At 41.0% G+C, this 22,620-nt stretch overlaps 1 protein-coding gene across 1 annotated transcript in view; it reads left to right on the top strand.

Moving 5' to 3' along the window:
• Positions 1-22,620, top strand: part of LOC132983322 (dolichyl-diphosphooligosaccharide--protein glycosyltransferase subunit STT3B-like) — a 61,039-nt gene that overhangs the window by 33,173 nt on the left and 5,246 nt on the right. Inside the window, exons 2-12 of the mRNA XM_061049589.1 lie at positions 1,319-1,427; positions 3,856-4,143; positions 6,022-6,087; positions 7,424-7,523; positions 14,328-14,426; positions 15,070-15,216; positions 16,181-16,229; positions 17,780-17,934; positions 18,936-19,147; positions 21,037-21,224; positions 21,336-21,507. Of these exons, the coding sequence (XP_060905572.1) occupies positions 1,319-1,427; positions 3,856-4,143; positions 6,022-6,087; positions 7,424-7,523; positions 14,328-14,426; positions 15,070-15,216; positions 16,181-16,229; positions 17,780-17,934; positions 18,936-19,147; positions 21,037-21,224; positions 21,336-21,507 (1,585 nt within the window). The remainder of the gene's footprint in view (positions 1-1,318; positions 1,428-3,855; positions 4,144-6,021; positions 6,088-7,423; positions 7,524-14,327; positions 14,427-15,069; positions 15,217-16,180; positions 16,230-17,779; positions 17,935-18,935; positions 19,148-21,036; positions 21,225-21,335; positions 21,508-22,620) is intronic.

Here is a 22,620-nt window from a genome sequence, read left to right as displayed (position 1 = left end):
ACTTGTCTTCCATGCTACTTTGTCTCATTTAACCTCTTGGATTTCATTTCAAGGAATACTTGAACTTGAACTTTAAATCAATCAATCGATTAATCTCTATTTGTATATCTCAAACATGTCAAATACCTTACTCATTGTTATATTATCTACAGAGACCCACCATTAACCCATCATGATGGACATTGATTCACCTGTCTTATTATTCTTTTCTTATTTGACTCATTTAACATTTACATGCTTAACTCTGACGATGGTTAAACATCAAGTTAATCCATGCGGATACAAACATCCAGACACTATTAACTGTTGTCAGTTATAAACATCCTTCTTGTTGTCACATCCATTTCCAGCTGGCAGCTGTTTGCTAGCTGCTGCATTGATGCTGCGGGGATCTTCAGGACACCCCTGTATCTCTTCTCTTTTCATGTCTGCCAGTTTGTTGGTAGACGTTTTCCTTCAGTTCTTCTTGTTGGTATTATTGAATCGGTTTACCTCTCTTTGCGACTTTGAAAGTGTTCCGTGCGGTGACTTTGTCGTGGTATAGTCATGATTACCAACATTAGTCGTAACTGCAGATTTTGAAGTTTGGTTGGTATATCCTTGGTTCGGCAACTTTTAAACTCTAAACTCGAAGTTGAAGCTGTTTTGATATCAACTTTTGCCGAACCCTCTCACCACAGGGGGGTTTGTTCATTTCAAACTTGGCTCTGCAGGAACTTGGCCGAGCTGCAACATTTTAGTATTGATCTTTAAGGAATATGTCAAAATTGTAAAAAAAAAAAAAAAAAGCGCCTTGTATGTGTATTTCTCTTTTTTTTTTTGTTCTAGTCCATGTCTTTGTCATGCTGAGTGTGAAAAATGAACCAAAATAATAACATTTGATGTCACTTGTACTGCAAGGTTCCTCATTCATTAAACATCTATGTCGCTGTCACCTAGGGCCGTACCTGAGTTTTATAAGTCAAATAGATTTCACCGTGCAATATGAAGCTCAAGATATTTGTTCCAGGGATGACCATTTGAAGCAAAACCCTGTTTTTTTTTTCTTCTAGATTGATCAAAGGTATGGTTTTAAAAGCATTCTTAATATGGCGACTTCTATCGTTCGGCTTCAGAATGCCTCTTCAGATAACAATGGATGACATCACTGAGGCAGCGTCCATGTTTTATACAGTCTGTGGTAGAAACACATTCACAGAAAGCACTGGTTTTTGAACTGTAATATCACACTGGTGTGCCAATATGAACCTTTTTCACTGAGTAATGCACCATGCCTGACAGCCTCCTCTCTCTCTCTTTTCTTCCCTTTATTTTGCAGGTTCAACTACAGGTCGACTCACCATCTCACCACCAATGGCTTCTATGAGTTCCTTAACTGGTTCGACGAAAGAGCCTGGTACCCTCTGGGCAGGATAGTGGGGGGGACGGTGAGTGCTTTCAGTGCTGTTTGTGTGCGAGTGTTCCACTTGGGAAGTTGGGAAGGGAATGTTCTCTCTCTCTCTCTCTCTCAGCCTCACTCTTTCTTTGTCCTTATATCTCTGGAGTCACATTACGGGGATGAATCGTCATCTTAAACTCACTCTCAACTTTTAAGTCGCACACACACTCACACTTAGTCAGCATGGCTGGGTGGTTAAAGAGCTCCTGGGGGAGACAGGGAGTTGGAAGGCAGGACTCGCATGAAGCGGAGTGTAGATCTGTCTCTATAACGGCTGAAGGACGGGCAGGCTGGGGTCACGTCACAACACAACTCATCTCTGAATGCCTATTCCACTCTGTAAGGTTGTCAACATGTTTAATAAAGCGAGAGAGAAAGCAGCAGTGGTCGAAGGAAAGTGGAGAAGGCAACACGGATAATGTCAAAGTGATGAAACTTGGGAGTAAGTCGGTCCCGTAAGTGATGAAACAGAACCTGCAGTATAAGCTGTTCAGGTCTTCAGCCAGTCTATTGTTACCTGCAGGATAGGGGGAGGGTCTCCTGTAGTTCCTGATGTCCTCCAGGCGTCTCCAAACTGCAGTAGGGTCATTAGCTGAGAAGTTAAGTGTTTTAGCTTCTCAGTGTAGCTCCTCTTAGCTACCCTGATCTCCTCCGTCAGCTTGTTTCTGGCTACAGGTCCCGGTCCCCACTCCTCTAGGCCCCCCCGCTCCGGCCTCATGCAGCTTTCTAAGATGAGGTGTAAACCAGTGTCTGTTGTTGTTGTGTGTGTGCAGAATCAGAATCAGAAATACTTTATAAATCCCAGAGGTAAATACGGTCGTTACAGTTGCTCCAAAATATACAATATAGCAGAAATATAGTAATACAAATATTAATCAAATAGAATAGGAATATAAGTAAGGTTTCAGTAATAGGTACAAGAAATATTTACACAAATAAGAGTAAGGTGGAATATATACACACATTTTCAAGATTATTCCTCTGTTTTCTTCAATATTGCACTTTGTTATCATGGACATATTATTCATTATTGTTATATTGCAGTTTTTTTAAATAATAAGTTATGGTGGAGGTTACAGTTTTGCAAGGTCCTGGTCTGCACACACACAGGTCCTCACAAAAGCTGATACTAGATGTCACAATTGTCATTTGAGTTTGTCGAACAGTCCAATCAGTGCAGTCGTAGCTGTCCTGTAACTCCAGCTTTGACTCCTCTGCCCATTTCTTCACTGTCCTCACGACAGGCTTAGCAGATTTTAACCTCTGCCTGTAAGTCGGGATGAGATGACTCAGACAGAGCGTCCCAAAGCTGCACGTGGGAACAGAGCGATAGGAGTCCTTTAAAACTGTGAAGCAGTGATCCAGTGTGTTAGTAATCTGGTCAGCCGGGTGCTGTAATGTTACACCGGCCCGAGGTGGAATATAAACATCAACCAGAACAAACGAAGAGAACTCCCCCGGTTAATAAAACAGTTTTTAAGGTTGTATAGTTACAAATAAAACATTAACTTTTTGTCACAATTTTTTTTTAACTCATAATGTCTAAAGAAAATATTTTAAAACAAATCAAAAATGATTAAACACAAACATTGATAATCTATATAAATAAACAGAGATGCAGTGTGTTGTTTGTTTCTGGCATTAAAAGACACTGCATGTTTCTCCACAGCTGACTTTGTGTCACCTAATATCAACTTTTTATTCACTTTTTTTATAACATAATAACTGGCTCTTATGTGTTAAGCATCAGCCAAAAAAATCATTAAAAAAAAGTGCTGAACTGGTTCTCGCACCTGTTTAGACGAGGGTTTCAAACCCGTCTCCCAAAGTATGTTGTTAATGTTTTTTGTTGTCTCGGGCTCCTCGACGTAGGGCCGTGATGCGTACTGCGTACTGCGTCATCCTCGCTGTGTTTTTAAAATGTGTAGTTTATCAGTCTCTTGAGGTATTTTCACATTGTTTTGTTTTGTCCGTAATCAATCGTCAAACTCCTCCCTCGCTTCGCACCGTGTCTGTATGCGTCCGCTTCTGACATCGAACAAGAGAAGCAAGAAGGATATAGCGCCCTCTGCTGGTTAAAAAGGAGCATTGCATTACATTAGATTTTCCATATTTGTATCGATTTTTTTTTTTTTTTTTTTTTTTGCAAGGTTTCTTTACGTCCCTAGAACTAAGTCGTTATTTCCTGATTGACTAACAAAGAGCACATGATCTGTCCAGAAGCTCTGCTAGCAGACATCTGTAGGTTGGTTAATTCAAAGTAAATGAAACCGTTTTTTCGCAGTATCAGAAGCAGAAATGTAAGTTCTTCAGAGATCTTTATTTGTTGTCTGTTGGACAGATGATTGAGAGTTGTGCTGCCTGTCTGAAGAAAGCCTTAATAACTCCGATGCTTTGTCCTCCCTCTCCTCCTTCAGGTGTACCCTGGCCTGATGGTCACCGCGGGCCTCATCCACTATGTGCTCAATCTTCTGCACATCACTGTCCACATCCGGGACGTTTGTGTGTTCCTGGCTCCGGTGTTCAGCGGCCTGACCTCCATCTCCACATTTCTGCTCACCAAGGAGCTATGGAACCAGGGGGCGGGGCTTCTCGCTGCCTGCTTCATTGCAATTGTGCCGGGCTACATCTCCCGCTCTGTGGCCGGCTCCTTCGACAACGAAGGCATCGCCATCTTTGCCCTGCAGTTTACCTACTATCTCTGGGTAAACTTAATTAGTCCTCCCGTAGGCAGCAACACAAAACCCATGTTACTATATCAATTAATTTAATAATAGTGTTATTTAGAAATTAAAATGATGGCAGTAATTAAATAAATAAAAATGTCGATGATGCAAAAAACAGAAATGTGCCCACATGGTTACAAGTCTACACCAAACCCAGAGTTTAAAGGAAACTTGATGTTTGACTTTAGTGAGGGGAGCAAAACTCAAAACAGACATCATGTTGTTTTTATCTGACGAGGCAACTGTTAGTTAGCATTTCATCAAGAAAAAAAAAAAACTTTTCTAGGGCGATAATGATGAAAATGCTCAGACTGCCCAAAGTACACTTACCCTAACCTATCCTTTACCTAACGTGACCCCCCCCCATTTCCAAGTTTGGTATCAATAAAGAACATTCATCTATCTAATCCATCCATCAGTATTTGTGCTGTCATAAAGAGCTAATGATCAAACACAGGACATAAGGAGGGACGGTGAGTGTAGCTTCTGTCAGCGTCTTTATCTGCTGAAAACACGCAGTGTGTTGTCTGCCTCAGACAAACCTGTTTCCATAAAACTTTACATCCTGTGCTATCCCAGATATTTGAATAAAGCAACACTCAAAATGTTGAAACTGAGACATGTGATTGTTTTCCTAAAATGATACGCCGCTTTTGATTTTTAACATGTTCAAAAAGTAATTGTTAAAAAGGTTGTAATTACCAGCCAGCATCATCAGCTCTTCTTTTAACAACGCTCTGAAAATCTCCTCAGATCTGAAACGCTTACAAAGTGAAATGTATTCCTGTTCTCGCTTGTGGGATTTCTGGTGTTTTTTTTTTTTTTCTTTTTTAAGCATTTCACAACTTTTCCCCGGCCTTTTGCTGCCACTGTCCTAACTTTTCTTTTCAAATTCAGAATGGGCGTATCATTTTTTTTTTTTTTTTTTTTTTTTTAAACGCTCACTTCTCAGTAACAACATTAGATCTGTTGTCTTTGTGCTTTCTTCAATCAAATACAGAGTTTCAATATTTTTGGAATCACATTCTGTTTCATTTACTTTTTTACAAAGTGTTCAAACTTTTAATGAAATGGGCTTGTATCTTTTTTTTAATACATTTTAAGTATTTAAACACACATGTACGCCAGCACACTGATCCTCAGTGGTGTGTGTGTGTGTGGGGCTATATGGGCGGCTATATGGGCTAATGTTATTCTTAGGGAACATAATTCACTATGACATTTCATACAAACCTCTGAGATTCAAAGAAGAAATCTTCTCTCTCGGATACAAAGCCCTGAAGTCACTGGTAATTGGAGGTGTGGCTAGATTTGGAATAGTCCAACCCGGTTTACAGAAGAACATTAAACTTTGTTTTCAAATCCCAGATGTGGACACACAAGATGTAAAGCTCTAACTATTTTTGATTTATGCTTGGAGAGAGAATTCAAACTTTTTTAAAAAACATCTTACCTGCCCTTTTTCTTTCCTTAAGTGCCCCCTCTCATTACTCTCCTTCATCTTTATTTCTCTTGCTCAGCTCTTTTCATCCACTCCATCTCATTGGCTCAGCTCCCCTATTTTACCCCACTCTCATCCAGCCAATAGCATCCGGGGCTTGTTAGCATTGTTAAACCCTTGTTAGCAGCTCTCATGTACTGCTCTGGGGAGAGGCGGGGGTAAAGAAGTGTAGGACACGGTGCTCTGCTTAGTACAGGTCATTAAAGAGGAAACATGGTGAATAATTCAGAAAGTCCTTGAGGACCAGCAGCAACAGAGCAAATGTTAAAAAAAAAAAAAAGCTCAGCCGTCGATGTAGATTTGACTCTGTGTGTCTTTGTGTGCTGTTAAAATCTCTTCTTCTTCGTTAACTGCAGGTGAAGTCCGTAAAGACGGGATCAGTCTTCTGGGCCATCGGATGCTGCCTCTCCTATTTCTACATGGTGAGAACACACAGAATACAAATGTTTATTTCATGTTGTCGCGGTCATATTTGTCAGTACTTTCACTATCAGTATTCACGTTCTTAAAATGGCTATTTAAGTAGCATTATGCTAAAATCAAATCTTATGGTGATTTCGCACATGCGTACAACTTGCTGAGCTGCTCGTGTAAATGCAGACAGCAACGTTTTTTCACCCTGAATTCAGTCAGACTTTTACCTGCTAGCCGCCAAAGTGAAGTATCTGTGTGAAGTCAGGGTGAGCTGATGGATGAATGCAGCAGCTGATGTAAGGAAAATTCACTGTGAGTGAGCTGCGGGGGGTTATGCCGATATCTGTGGATTTTTCAAAGGCATGAACACCACAAAAAGGCCGAGAGGTCAAGTTTAGGGGGGTTAAATCTTCTTTCACTTGTAGACAACGTGGAGCCTTGTTTTTCAGGCCAGCCTCACGTGGCTGTTGGAGGGACTGGAGTTTGTGGCACCTCTGCTTTGACTTCATCTTTCTAGTCCAGGAGGTTGCTGCCACCTGGTCAAAACTAAAATGTGAATCATTAAAAACGGGGCGTGAGCAACATGTGCATCACACAAACATCTAAATGTCATGTTTACCGTGCTGCCTCTGCAGACAGACTGTCACCCGGCATCTGTGGATGTCCATCAAAGCTCGTTGGCCTCAAATCATTTAAAGCATTTTTGTCATACATAAAACATGATCCAGCGTGATTGATGATTTTCTCCCAGCACGCTGCACTCTCTGATGCCTCTTCTCCAGCAGCTTCCCGCAGCCTTGGAGTTCTGGACATTCTGAGACAATGAGCACACAGCTTGTAAAAGAAGTGCATGCGTGTGTTTCTGTTGTTATGAACATGTGTAGACCCCTGTGTGTGTGTGTGTGTGTGTGTGTATATGTGTGTGTGTGTGAGTCTTTGAGGGTCCAGGGACCAAGGACATAATCTGAATAGCAGTGTTAATGCCCTAGCTCATCAAGATTGTACAGCTCTCCGGTGGGCTGTGCAGCTCTGCACCCTGCCTCATATTACTAACGATCTTAGTGCGTGTGTGTGTGTGCGTGTGTTTGAGGGAACTACAAAGGCGAGTAGGCCGGGAACAATACTGATTATTTTCTGCGGTTAAAAGCGGTGCACGGATTCAGCAGGGATCAAACGACGATTGGAACAATATGCAATTTACCTTTAACTGTTTATTTGTCAGTGCACATGCTTGCATAAGTTTCACAATTTTATTAATTGGTTATTTCCACATCTCTCAATCAGATAAGAAAACTCTCTTTTTTTTTTAAATGAAGTGTGTGTTTTTTTGTTTTTGTTTGACAGGTTTCAGCCTGGGGTGGCTACGTGTTCATCATCAACCTCATTCCTCTTCACGTGTTTGTCCTGCTCCTTATGCAGCGCTTCAGTAGAAGAGTCTACATAGGTGAGATACAACTTTTACACACACACACACACACACACACACACACACACGGATACTTAATGTTAACACTCATTCTAGGACATCAATAATGTCCTTTTTGTAATGATGCTTCTTTTCAGTGAAGTTAATCCAGAACAAACAAACAGGGTTAATAACATCATACCTGTACAGTCCACATGTAAACAAACTGTATTTTCTGGTTCCACTTCAGGGGACGATATTTGCATTAATCAATTGAGCTTATTCTCTGAACGATCACCTCTTCCCACCATCTCAATTGACACAGCGTTTTAGATTTGGCATGAAACAGGTCTGCTTTCATTAAAGGAAAATTCATGTCATTTGAAACCCTGCGATAAAGGCTTTACAAGGTTTGTCATTGAGCCCTTTGGACTTCCATTCTCACCGGCCGAGAATACTACTAATGACATTCTACCCTTAAACTCCATTTCTAAAATCTACATACCATGCTTCAGCTAATAATCCACCTTCATTGGACAAAACACAATGGGCGGGGCTTAAACACTGAACTCTCTGGGAGGTCCTGGCAGCTTTGCATGGAGAGTGTTCACACTTCCTCTTTCTGTAGTAGACAATGTCTGAGATATATATATATATATATATATATATAGATATATATATATATATATATATATATATATCCTGATGTTAGTCCGGCGTGTTTAAGATGTCATCAAAGTCCTGCTACTAAATTTCATAATGTTTTGTCATTTAAAGTTACTGGAAAAAAAAAAACATCTTTGAGGTCTTTTCATGTGTAGGAAAACTTCTCCATACATTTCCATCTTTGGGGATCCCTCCTCCAGAGATTGCAGATTCTACATCACAAGCAAAGGCAGTAGCTTTTGCGTCTTTAATGTCCTGAAGACTTATTCTTCTCCAGTGGAATTCAGAGAACCCCCCCCCCTCTTTTTAAACAGCTGAATTAAGGAAATGCTCTCTTTGCTGCAGCTAGAAAAGTTGAGATTGCAGTAAAGCCAAATGCCGTGAAGCATTTAGAGCGACCTTGTCTTCTTTCTTTGGATGTTTAAAACACCAGAGTCTCGTTTTAAACAACACTTTTTATTGATGATGCTCATAAGTGAAGGAGAAATATTACCTTGTCTTATTTTTGTAATTTTTATGTATTTATTTATTTTTCTTCTTTGGACTTACTTTTTTCTTGTTCATGGTGATTTACTGTCTTTCCTTTCTCCTGCCTGTAAGCCTTGGATAGGTGGGTGCAGACTCAAAGCGAAACACTTTGATACGGAGGTATCACACAGAGAAGCTTGTTATTCTTTGTCTAATCTGTACTGTATATAAACCTTACCTGGTAATTATTTCAGTACAATAGATACACGAATCTACCAAAAGAGAGGTGGAAAGGCTTGGTTATAAAAGTAAGAGAGAATAAAGGAGGAAATGCACGCGGGGAGAGAAGATGAAAGCTGTCCTCCCTTCAAAGAGCTCGTCTTGTCGCACACCCTGAACCCGCCTTGCTGATCATAAATGAAGTCCTGACCTGGGGCTCACAGCTCCCTACAGACGCCACAACCCTATAGCGGTGTTTCAGATCCAAATCATTAGCCCAGACCTACAGAACCTGCAGAAAATTATGACATGTCAGGACTTATGAAGTGCACAACTGTGTGAAGATAAGTTGACAAGGTAGCTGCTCAATGTGGAATCAAAGAGAAGCCGTACTGAGGATTGATAGAAGAGGAACAGGGAAGAAGACTGAGAGGAGGGAAGAGGGGAAACGCTACAGGCTGACTGGTGGAGGTTTCTACATCCTTCAACAGGATTATCGGCAAAATGAATAATTTAGCATCAAGCTGACTTTCCCATATACCCTCTGTGGCCTCCTACCTCCTTCGCCCCTCACCTCTCTATAAAGACCAGTAGTGCAGCCTGCAGCAACATGACAACTGAGTTAGTTCAAAATAGCAATAGCTCACTGTTTTCTATGATGCATACCATGTACTGTAATTTGGAGCCCAGCCTGTAACCTCCTGTCACACACCAGCCTCCTCTCGCTCCGTCTTCGCTGACTAATAAAGCATAAATACAGAGAGGAAAATCCAACCCAAATTGAATTTTCACATAAGCAGCATCTGGTCCGCAGCAGAAAAAGGAAAATTAGAATACAAACTCCTCTGATGGATGCTTAACTCCTTGACAGCCGTCAGCTTGGCTTCCGCTTCCTGGTACCGTCGTATTACTCAGAATTTAGCGACCTTTAGCGGGGAAACACAATTTCAGCTCTACGCTGCCTGACTGCCAATAACAGGGTCGAAATAACAAGATTGAATGAGATGACGGGGACCAGTTTTGAGCTTCTATGCCGTTTCAGCAAATATGATCTTTCAATAGATGCTTAAATTGAATAAATGGCCACATACAGATTATTTCAGTACAAGTCTTCAATTAGATTTCAGAAATACGAGGTCATTACATGTCTTAAAGTCTTTTGTCTGCTTGTGAGAGCTGTTACATTTTACACCTTAATGTGTGAACACTTTATCAAGTCTACACCGTCTAGTTAGGATGCATGATTTGCCGATTTGAAAGGTTGTCAAGGGCGAGATAGTGCAAGATATGAACTTGGGACAACAGGAGTTAAACCTGTTGAATCACCACATACAATTGGAAAAGCAATGATGCTATGTGGTGCCTCAATGTTCTGACATTTCTAAAACCAACTAAAGAAAAATCAGAACATATTTTTAGTTAGTTTTTGAACAGTGTGACGCCAACCTGTAATTAGTCATACTGTATTAAAAAGTGATCTCCTCAGTTCAAGTTGCTCATTTGAATCAACCTGTAAAAACGCTGGAGCTGTCTCTTCTCTCTTTAAAATCTGAAGTTTGATTAAGAGGTGTGAAGTGACCCTTTAATTCAGGAATCAGAATTAATAATCCTATAATTGAATCATTTTAATATGTAAATGTTTTGTATTACTCTAGTTCTACAAGCGAGTTGTAAAATGTTGTGTTTGGGGATTCTAAGGGCAACAGTAGATTAATGCAATAAATCCAAACCTGACACAATTTTAACCAAATCTGAATGTATTAAGTTTCACAAGGGTGCATTTTAATACAGGGATAATTGTAGTTGATTACATTGCATTGCACAGCTTATCCAAATGGGCAATTGGTGCATTTGGGCTGGTGAAAAAGGGTTGCTTGGTTCCTTTCGAGTCGCGTGTTGTGATACAGATTTCTTTTTCTATTTTTCTTCCCTCTGCCGTCATTTGAAGACAGTTATGCAAGTTATAGAGGCACAAACAGAACAGCCTTGGATCTGATCCTTGAAATGTAAACATAAATGTCAGTGTGGGGGGGGATTCACCAGCAGCGGTATATCTGAAGCACTGCAGAGGAAGGAGTAAACATGAATCGATGCTGGCTGGAATGCAAAATAGTCAAACTTAAATTTCCCTTCGGTGTTTTTTTTTTTTTTTCATGCAGAGAGATAATCCTGACACAAAATGATCCAACGGTAATGTGTGACAGAACAGCAGGCTGGTTTAGCATCTTTTGGTGTAACTCCAGCAATCGAGTGTGTCGTAATGAAGCCTACTGGTGAAAAGAGCAGTGGGGAGGGCTGAGGCTTGATTTTATGCCCAGACAAAAATTGGCATAGACCCCCTCCTACCAAATCCCTCAACTACACGCCACACAACAACACACCACACACACAGTTAATTAGTTCCAGTATTGCTGGTTTAAGTGAAACCACAGATAGTTCAGGGCAGGCTAGATTCTTTTGTCTTGTAGCGAAGTGATGATCCGATGAATCCCTTGTTCTACGCGATGGCTTTAGTTTAATGTCATGAGGTTGATCAGATAATTATGAATAAGACAGTTTAACGTTTAATCTTCAACTGGACTGATCAGATTTTGAATAGAAACACGTCTTCACTTCATGATTGTACAGCTACCCATTTTACATGTCATTAAAAATGATAACCTAACGAGCCGCGATAATCCAAAAGTTTCAGTCCCTGGTGTTTAAAAGTTTGCTAACAGCGGCACACCTCTTCCCACCATCGCAGTTGTTTTGGAACAGATTTTCATATCGCAACAAATGCTCTCTTCAGGCACACCTCTGTCATCCCTCAGCTCTCACCCTGCCGTCCTGTTTCATCAGCGGGGTTCTGTAAGGCGGAGACGGCAGCAGAAGAGTTCTTATTGACTTCAGATATAACGAGTTCTGCTATCATCAAGTAACGATATGCAGATCAACGCTGAGTCTGTCGTTTAAGTCTTTTTAGGCCACAGAAAGTATTTTCTTTGGTTAAGAAAGTCTGTTAGTTCTCCTTCAGGTGCGCTCTTGCGACGACACACACACAAAGTTAGTACGTCCAGAGACAAGGGCCCTTTCCGAATAGCCACAGTTCAGTATGCAGTACGTACTTTTCAGTACACTGAACCCTCGTGGTCATTCAGTATGCATTTTTTGGGTCCACCTCAGTATACTGAACATTTCAGTATGGATACTAACTTCCTGGTTTCATGCAGTATGGATCGTATGCGTGCTTACAGGAAATGAATTGTATTTTACCACCCACAATGCAGTGCGAAATTAAACGTAAATCGTCACGTCACGTCCGCCTCCAAATCAAAACAAACGAGCGTGGATTAATTGAATCAATTTTTAATCTAGAGTTAAAGTCCCGACTGAAATCACTACTTTTAATTAACAACAGAAAATATAACAAATATCTGCATTATTATAAAACTTTTCCCCTCTATTTAAATAATGATCTCACTATTTAAATGCGTCTTTATTTGTTTATTTTATATTCTGTATCTTACTGTCTTTCATTTGTTCTTTCCTTTATGTACTGTATGTGATTTAGTTATTTAATCTGTCTTTTACTTGATTTACATTGTGATATTGTTTTTTGTTTACCTGACTGTATATGAGCATTACTCTTCTTAAATAAAGCTAAATAAAATAAAATAAATAAAACAGGTGAATGCGGCCGGTTCGCGTAACGTAAATGACGTCACTTCCTTACTGAATGAATCAGAAGAAGTAGGGACAAATATCTGCCTACTGTGTGTGCATACTGAATAGTAGGTACTAACAGTATACAGCACGGACAGTAGGTACTGCCTACTGACAGATTGAGTAGGTACTGGGCAATTCGGATACAACCGAGGTGTGCTTCAGTGGGAAGGGCCATCTTTATACACCAACTTGGTCATAGGGCCAAGAGGGGGTTACTGAGGGGTTACTGCCCTTTGTGATGTCATGGGATATCTCAAAGGGGAAAATCTCCAAACAGTCTGATTTGAGCGCTGAAAAGCAGAGCAGGGAAAAGATGAAGAGGATGGACTTTTTTCATAATTGAGGGGTTTGTAGACAGACTAGGGACACATATCAGTGTTGGGAAACAATGGTAAAGTGTATTTTTCATAATGTGACCTTTAACAAAATGGCTCAGGATCAACAATAACAGAATGTTATCAAAAACGTTAATGACCTGCAGTTAGCGTGAGAACTCGATTTGCATCCTGATATACTATTTATGTAAACATCTGCCTACATTTCCTGGTTTGTTTCCTTCGTGTAATAGAAGAATGCGTCTTACTGATGGAACAAACTCTTTTCTTTGAGTTTCTTTCTTTCTGCAGCAGCAGTATTTGATCAGTGGAGCCTGTGTAGGGGCTTTTCTTATTGAAGCTTTGTCTCTGTGCTTCTGACCCCTGAGGCCTTGTTTGAAACAGTTCTTTGGTTTAGTTTAGTCTGTTTTCTCCTCGTGCTGCTGACTCCCCCAGTGTGTAAATGGTTTGAATTCTGAAGCTTAATCGCTCTTTGACTGTCAGTCTTGATTTAAGCTTCGAAGGTGTTTTGTTCTTGTCTGCTGCATCAAGGACTTTATAGACTTCTGTTTTTGGAGGGCAGAGGGAATACATCCCTTCAATCTCATCCTGCTTTCACTCATTGCTGACTGTAGGGGCCATGAATTAAAGGATTAAAAATACATTTTTAAGTGATTTTAGAATATTTTCTATATTTTGTTGTTGTTATATGCATTGTGTGATAATCTTGAGTAGGGTTTTAGCAGATAACATGGGTGTGGGCAGGGATATTGTATTGATTGAATTACCTCGCTTTTGTAATCGATGGTAGAGAGACGGTGAGCTGGGTTTCCTTTTTTTTCCTCACTGTGTGTGATTACTTTGATTGTGAGTTTGTGCACACGTTGGCTCATCTTTTTTATTAATATAAAGTCAAACATATTGTATAAAAGTCAGGTTTTTTGTAAAACACACAGTATGTAAATTCCGCCACCAGGGGGCTGTCATTAAAACGATAACAAAAAGATGACTTGCATGGAATAATGGGAGATCTCCCTGCTAATTGATTCTGTAACATCTGCATCGATACATGTATTTGCAAGGAGCACATGACGATATATTGCCATATAACAGCCCTAACATGAACTACCAGTAGATTTTAATTTATTCCAAGAGGCACATGTCACCATCAGACCTGAAGGACAATGATTTGTCTGTGGGTTCTGAGATTGTGGTCAGGCCTGTTGATTATTATCCAGAATGTTAATCTTTAAAAAATATACATTTATTTGTCAAACATTTTCTGATTAGTTTTCTGTTGAGTTTGTGTTCCCAGATTCAGTTTTTTACATTTTCAGATTTAAGCACATATTTTGTCCACAGAGACAAAACAAATCAAATAATCAAAGTGCTCACATGTAATGTTGTAGTTGTTTGCATTGGACTGGTTTGAACTGGTCTTTAACTGGTCGTCCCTCTCTCTCTTCAGCCTACAGCACCTTCTACATCATCGGCCTGGTCTTGTCCATGCAGATCCCCTTTGTGGGCTTTCAGCCAATCAGGACCAGTGAACACATGGCTGCAGCAGGTCGGTAACCACTCACCTTTTGGAAAACACATTAAAAGCCAACAATGTGGATAAAGTGTTAAATTCATAGAAGGCAATGCAAACTGCACAGCCTTAATCTGATCTGCAGATAAAAAGACACTTCCTCATATTTAGAGTCAATCCTCAAACCATCTCAACTTCAGATGTAGCATGCATATGTCATACCTGTGTCACGACTTTAATGCATCAATGAATTATTTGTGCACCTCTGATCTGGACCGTGTCGGTTTAGGCTAACCATTTTGATCCTTAAATGCAATGCAATTGGAGCATGTCATGATGATTAGTTATCTTTAAAGAACTTAGCGAATGCCAACTTCCAACTTAACATTGTTGTCATGTATACATTCCTTTGATGATATAATTCATATGTACACAACAGAACACAAAGATATAATCCTTTAAAAACAGATTTCCTGCTCATCTAAAACACAATTTACATCATAATAAGAAAATTCACAACAAAGACAATAAGGTTTTATTATTTTTACTTACTCAGTTAAACCTTTGCCCATCTTTTAGAACAAAACTCCAGGTTTTTGCTCTCTGCACTACTTAATGAGTGTTTTTTTTCCCTTTTGTATCTTAACCTCATTTTCATGTGTGTGCTGTTTGTGTACAGGTGTGTTTGTGCTGCTTCAGGTCTATGCCTTCCTGCAGTACCTGAAGGACAGACTGACCAGGCAGGAGTTCCAGACTCTGTTCTTGTTGGGAGTGTCTGTGGCTGCTGGAGTAGTTTTCCTCTCCGTCATCTATCTGACATACACCGGTACGTTCATGTTCTTTTTGACAACTAACAGTGAAGAAACCCTGACGTGTGAACAAGATGCACCTCAACAGGAGCACCAGCTCATTGTGAAGCTTTTTCTAACACCCTGTGGCTGCAAGGAGTGTTTGGGGAAATAATTACATTTTAACATTTAACTGGTTTATGTGTTTTTACTTCTTCTCCTATAGTTTCTGAGTCTGTTCTTTTTAGAGAGGAGGAACCTCTGATAATATTACACTCTCAGTGGTAGAGTCAGTCGTCTCTCAAAGGGTTGGTTGGGGGGGTTCAATCCCCAGCTCCTGCAGTCACGTGTCAATCAAAGTGTCCTTGGGCAACACATTGAGCCCCGCATAGCTCGCGCTGCTCCACATGTGGTTTGTGAATGGAACAGTGCTGATAAGCAGTGAATGTAACATGTAGTGTTAAAGTGATTTGAGTGGTGAGAAGACTAGAAAAGTGTTAAACAATTCCACGTCCATTTAAAACTTAGGTACAGAAATACTTCCGTGGTCTAACAATGATTGTCACAGTACATTAAGTCTGAGTCTCTGCCAGTGGTTTCTTGAGATTCTACATATTAAGCAATAGTGTGTATTAAAATAAGCCATCCACTGAGATCATGTGAACCAACTGTAAGACAGGACGACCTTCTGGCTACCTTACACAGGCGACTTGTTTCTGTGTTCTCATTTCTCATCACACTGATGAGCTGAGTGGACAGCAGGTCAGAGAGAGTTGTTGGTGTTATTCAGCGTGTGTTGGTGTGTGTTGCAGAGTAATCATGTGATCGATACATGCACCAGGAGTGATGCAAACCAATTATACCTTCCACTGAAGTGTGACAGAATTCACAGGTTGCCGACGGTCAGACCTGTGTGTGTGTGTGTGTGTGTGTGTGTGTTAAATCACATTTTTAGATGCCTACTGAGTCCATATGTTGTTGTTGTTTTTTTCTCCCCTTCAGGGTACATCGCTCCATGGAGTGGACGTTTCTACTCCCTCTGGGACACTGGGTAAGTTCTCACCGTTTAAATGTGTTTCACTTTAATTTAAAAATAGCTCGCTGGAGTGGTGATAAAGAGTTAGATTTAGAGGGTGTGGAGTCGTGCAAATTTACCTTTACGACTGTACGAGATGGAAAGTGGCAGAGTTGGAGTAATTTTCCCTCAAAGATTTATTTCTGCTTTGTGATTTAGTCTGGAGTCAAACATTTAATTTATTAAGCTCAGGTCTGTCTCAGATGTTCCCATAGTGCACAGGTGAAGGTTGTTAACTTGTTTTATGCCTCTGCAGCAGACAGTCATGGCAGCATTATGTTATTCATTTTTTCATTAAAGCATACCCTTTTTCAGTTTTTCAGTGAACAACCTCGTCTGCAGCAAACTATAGCCTATCTTCAGGGCCTGCACTCCAGCCCGTCTCTCCTTAAACTGTCGATCTGACCGGCATCTCTTGTGGCTGATGTACTTATTACTCACCCCAAAAATACTGCACTATTCCTTTTAAGGAACTCACTGTGACTACATGTCCTTCTCATGTTGGTAAACTGGATATCAATCTATGACATGTGCTTTAATGTTATTTTTATCTGTCAGAGAGCTAACCATCAATGATTCATTAGTGCACTATCTCTCCACTCACCCTGCCCACTGTGTTCCTCTTCTTTTTTTCTGTTGCAAGAAACATGTACTGACAATCAGACACTCTGCAGAGAAACAAGCCTTTTTCATACTGCAATGTGAATTCACTGACTAGGACACCGATATGACAATGTCGCAGAATCAATGTGAATGTACAAAGACGCGATGGCGGCCGAGCTTAGCTACGGCCATTTCGTGTTAACGGCAGTCTTTGAAGGGCGAGTGAGAGCGATGCTCTGCGGTTTTGTGTCTCTTCTGTATATGATTGTGTTGTTGTTGCCTTTAATTTAAGCCTACAGACGCTGTTGTTAAAATGTTCTACCTCAAATCATTTTAAGTTATGCAAATCTGTCCCAGCTCCCGGTCACAGTTTAACAGATCTTCCTTTTTCAAAATATAAATGAATTTAAACTCCAGCTTGTTGGTTGACTGAGGTCACCATGAGCAGGTCATTGTATTCACTTTTTTAAATTAACATTTGTTTATTTTTGACTCAATCAAGTACACACAAAGTCCTACAGTTTGGCCTTGCCTCTGTCCGTCTGTAAAATATTTATATATATGTGTTTAATGTCAGTCAGTCAGCCGATCATTCAGGCTCCCATTTTCCCTCTCAGAGCTTTGCTCACAAGGAAGCGCCAAACTGCACAATCATCTTCAAAACTCACAATGTTTGTTGGGCTTGTTTACACGCTTTATTTGACCAAAGTTCAGTTTCACTGCACTGCAATCAGAGTAATGACATCATCCCTGACCCAGCGTTACCGAGGTCAGCCAAACTTGCTTTGTCAATATGAATTATATCTCACAGCTTTATAACGTTTAAGAGGAACTCTATTTAGAATAAGTGAGAATAAAAGGGAATCCAATGAACTGTTGAACTATTGTATTTATCTCTTCTCTGTCTCCCGTATTTTCCACAGCTACGCTAAGATCCACATCCCCATTATAGCTTCAGTGTCGGAGCACCAGCCCACCACCTGGGTGTCTTTCTTCTTCGACCTTCACATCCTCGTCTGCACCTTCCCAGCCGGCCTCTGGTTCTGCATTAAGAACATCAACGATGAGCGTGTCTTTGGTAAGAGCCGTGAACACGCCATCAGCCGTCCTCCTTTGATAAGATTAGAACACCAGACAAAGGTTAAGGGTCATAAAACCTGTCCAAGTTACCCTTTCAATAAAACGCTGCAAAACTTTGTTTCAGTATTGAATGCCGGTGCAATACTGCCCTCCAAACATTAAGACTGATGGGAAAATGTGAAAATGTCACAGAATAGACACGACTCCCATCAAATGAAAACGGGGGGTCGCAATCAGTGCGGGCATGGAACTGTGTCATTAAAAGTTAGAATGTTTTAATAGTTTTTTGACACTTGAATTATTTTCGATATTGTATGTTTTAAGACCAAACAGTTTCTGTTTTTTTAATGATGGATAGTATCGTTAAGTACCTCGGCTTTAAAAAGAGCTTCAGGAAATCAGCCATGTTTTTAACCAAACGCTGCTGTGAGAGAAAGACATATCCACGTACACGTCCTCGTTTTTTTTGTCGCAGGCATCCTTACTTCGCTCAGGTAGAAAAAAATGTATACATTTTTCACTCAAGGAGAACACTTCCTCTGTCCTCCCCCTCCCGCTCCTCTGCCTTTTATGCTCTCTTGTTTATTCACTTTTCCTGCCTCGCTCTGTCCGTTTCCTCCCACTCATTTCTCCGAGACTCTTTGTTCTCCGTTCAGGTGAAAATGCTCGATTAATGCAGACACACACGCGCACAGAGGGAAAGCATAGGGGGTTTGTGGTTGAATATGTGACGTTGCCCATCCATTCCTTCTGCTGACTGTGAGATCTTCTCCAAGCAGAGATCGTGTAAAAAAGAAATGAATGAAACACATACGAGAGCAAGTGCTACTTTAATACGACTTGACAGCATTCTGTTAAAGTAATTTGACTGAATGAACTGTCACTTTGATATTAATTATAATCCAGTCAAATTCATTAAGCAGTGACAACATCCTGGTAACATCTAACCCTCTCTCTCTCTCTCTCTCTCTCTCTCTCTCTCTGCTTTGATGTCATTAGTGGCCTTGTATGCCATCAGCGCTGTGTATTTCGCCGGCGTAATGGTGCGTTTGATGTTGACTCTGACCCCGGTGGTGTGCATGCTGTCGGCGGTGGCGTTCTCCAGTGTCTTTGAACACTACCTGGGAGACGACATGAAGAGGCAGAGCCCGCCTGCAGAGGACAGCAGTGACGAGGACGACAGGAAGAACGCTGGAAACCTCTATGATAAGGTAAGCGGTCAGAATGCGCGCGTCACCTTTTTTTCCAACACGTTCTTCCACAACAAAGGCAGAAAAAAACGAGATGGGACGCGGACATGTTTCGTATCCGATTGTGCTCGTTATTTTTCAGGGAATTAGAAAAAAAGAAAGTAAATCTTTTATGTCACACGCTATGCGCTGGCTGAGTCCCTCCAGCTCCAGGCATCTTCCTCTGCTCCTCCCAGCTGGATTCATTCACTGAGGCTGTGGCTTCATTTCAGTCAAATCTCTGTGATGTATCTCAAAATCAAGATAAGAAACTGTCAGTTTGGCAGGATGTGTTAATATCCTAGTTTAAAAAAGACTCGGTCCAAAGTAGGGCTGGCAATCTTTGGGTGTCTCATGATTTGATTCAGAATCTATTTTCGATTCAAAATTATTCTGAATTCATGATTCAAAATCTATTTTTTAATTAGTACATACTTCAGGATCTCCTCCAGTCGTCCGGGTAGACTGGCTGAATATCTTCCTGCTCCTCGATTTTTGGAAGTTATGAATCTATTTTAAGTCTCAGAAGATAAGAATCTCATAAATCTCACATAAATCCATTTTTTTTTTTTCCCACCTCTAGTCGAAGGGTTGTTTCATTTAGTCCACATTATTGAAGTTATTTGCTAGATATTGTGGACCTAGACTCTCTACCCACAGGCAGCGCGTGGTGCCGCCGTCTCTCACTGTGGCACATTGGTGGAGGAGGCATTAGTAGTCTAGCAGTGAAAGCCTCGTGTCTGTCAGGCGGATTTCTTTAAAACACTCTCGGAACCTTTAGTTTCTGACTCTTTGCGTTTATTTCCTCCACTTGGCACACCCAGTCGTAGTTTGGTTTAAACATTGTCTTTATCGCTCAGGGGAACTAGGAGTTACTCTGAGTACGTCCGTAGCCATTGAGGAGGAGAGAGGCAAAGGCTAGGAGGAGCTTCTGTAGGCAGACACTGGCAGATAAGAGTCTGGTGTGGCAACTGGTTATACCTACAGTCTGTTCATAACATGTATTATATTATTTACAATCTATTGTGGTACCTTGTATCTCAGTTCTCCACTAAAGATGAAAAAATGACAGTATGAGGGGGTAGAAATGTGTTTCATCATTTTGTAGGGGCCAATAGAAAATCTATTTGATGCTTTGAATGCACTACTGAATAACCAGAATTAACATGACTTCCTTCAATCTAATGTTCAGTTGTAATTTGATTCATCTATTCTCATCCTTTGATGATAATTGTTGATGGAAAGCTAAAAAGAAAATACCAACACTTCCTGTATAAGTCACACCTGCTTCCACTTTTCCATCCGAATACAGATAATGACGTCTCTGCACACGTTGTTGTTGCAGTTTCAACACTACACGCACATTACGATCAGTTATATCCTAAACAGAAGCCAGTCCATTGAATCCAATCTCACCAAAACACCACCAAAGGAGAAGAAAAGAACCCCGATGTGACCATAAACAAAAGACGATCTCTCTGTGAAATGGTTTAGTTGTTGTTGGATGGATCTTGGTATATCTGTGATTAAACATAAAGAAAGGTGTAGCACCATCACTTGCATCCTCCTCCTTCCTCGGGGAACCAAAATGGCACCGATGTCCAATGTTTTTGCCATCATTTTCGCTGCTCTTCTCCTTAATCGATACAGTGGGAATAATGCATTACAAACCCATCGCAAGGCCTCCTTAAAGGCCACCATAAAACAGCTACAGCAGTTAATTGTCTGTCTGGGAATTCTCTCGGCGGGGGCAATTAACAGTCGTCTGGTATATTATCAGCTCATTTTTCTTTACAGCACTCCTGTCTTGTTAGAGTTTCGGTAACCTTTACAAGCGGTGTCCTGTGGCGCTGCGTTTTGTCCCCCTGCAGGCCGGTAAAGTGAGAAAACACGTGTCGGAGCAGGAGAAGGCCGAGGAGGGCCTGGGTCCCAACATCAAGTCCATAGTCACCATGCTGATGCTGATGCTGCTCATGATGTTCGCTGTGCACTGCACCTGGGTCACCAGTAACGCCTACTCCAGCCCCAGTGTTGTGCTGGCGTCGTATAACCACGACGGGTAAGAGTAACGGAACAAGTGCTCTGCCATCTCTGCCAGGTTTAAGTGTCGGTCTAACGTGAATAGAAAACTAACCCCCTCCCCCTCCCACCTCTCGCTTTTCTCCACCAGCTCCCGGAACATCCTGGATGACTTCAGGGAGGCCTACTATTGGCTGAGGCAGAACACAGACGAGCATGCCAGAGTGATGTCGTGGTGGGACTACGGGTACCAGATAGCAGGCATGGCAAACAGAACCACGCTGGTGGACAACAACACGTGGAACAACAGTCACATAGCGCTGGTGAGAGCTGCTGCTGTACCTGTAACACTCTATGGAAACAGACTAATGTAAGGGGCCTTTGATTAAAGAGGCATCCCACTAATTGTACACAAGGTGAGATGCACCTGTTTGTCTCCCGGGGTTCTCGATGAGCTTCGTCAAATCTGAACATAACTCCAGGTGGATTTTTTTTATCTAGAAAGAAGCTATAAATTAATTTGTTTCGACTTCTTTTAGGCATCAAAGGGAAGGTTGTGGGCAAACATTGACATGGCACCTTTAAAGTTTCTACTGTTATCTTAATTTAAACATAGATCTTCATTTGGAGGGAACCTGATGATGCTAGGCCGTTTAAATCAAAGAAGTTATGCCTTGGGACTAAGCATAGACACTTCAGTTCTCTTCACTCTTTTAAATGTGCAGGTTGAACTTTTTTTTAATAGAATACGACGCTCTGTCAGAAAACATTTCTGCTTTAAGATTCTCCCGATGAGGTGCGAGTCGCATGAGTAATGGTCAGTCTCAACGAGTTGTTTGCGTGTGTCATCCTGCCAACACACCTGACAAGGCATCCAATCAGATTTGTTGCACATTAGCATTATGATGCACAAACACGCGGCAATTTTATGAATAAATTAAAAAAAAACGGGTCGGAAATATACTTGGGCGGCAATAAATATATTTTGGTGGTCCGCCCAGGTATCGTCTATGTGTGGGAAACTCTGCCTGCGATAGCATGAGGTAGACCTGTTTCTGCTCGCAAATACCTCGAGTTGTTTTTAAATGACGGTCATCAATGCTCTGCTTCATCATTACCTACAGTACACATGTCAACTGTCACGTCTTTGACTGGACACGCTTATCTCACTCCATGATCATCTCTTGGCGGTTTTCATGCTTGGCGTCAGATGACATGTTTTGCATTTACTGCTTCGTGATACAAGTGTGTGAAGTTTAAATTTATTTTTATAACGGCCAATTAAAATAGTGTGAGGAAACTACAAATTTCATTGCACGGTAAGTATGACATCAGAACAACTTTCTCTCAGCACCTGCTTTGGTCCTCGTGCGTCTTAAAATCCTCTCTTACTGTTTTGTGTGTGTGTGTGTGTGTGTGTGTGTGTGTGTGGTGTG

The sequence above is a fragment of the Labrus mixtus genome, chromosome 11, assembly GCF_963584025.1.
Source record: "Labrus mixtus chromosome 11, fLabMix1.1, whole genome shotgun sequence".
NCBI classification, from domain to species: domain Eukaryota; kingdom Metazoa; phylum Chordata; class Actinopteri; order Labriformes; family Labridae; genus Labrus; species Labrus mixtus.
The sequence above is the reverse complement of the archived record's forward strand: the minus strand, read 5'-3'. Positions and strand labels throughout refer to the sequence as shown.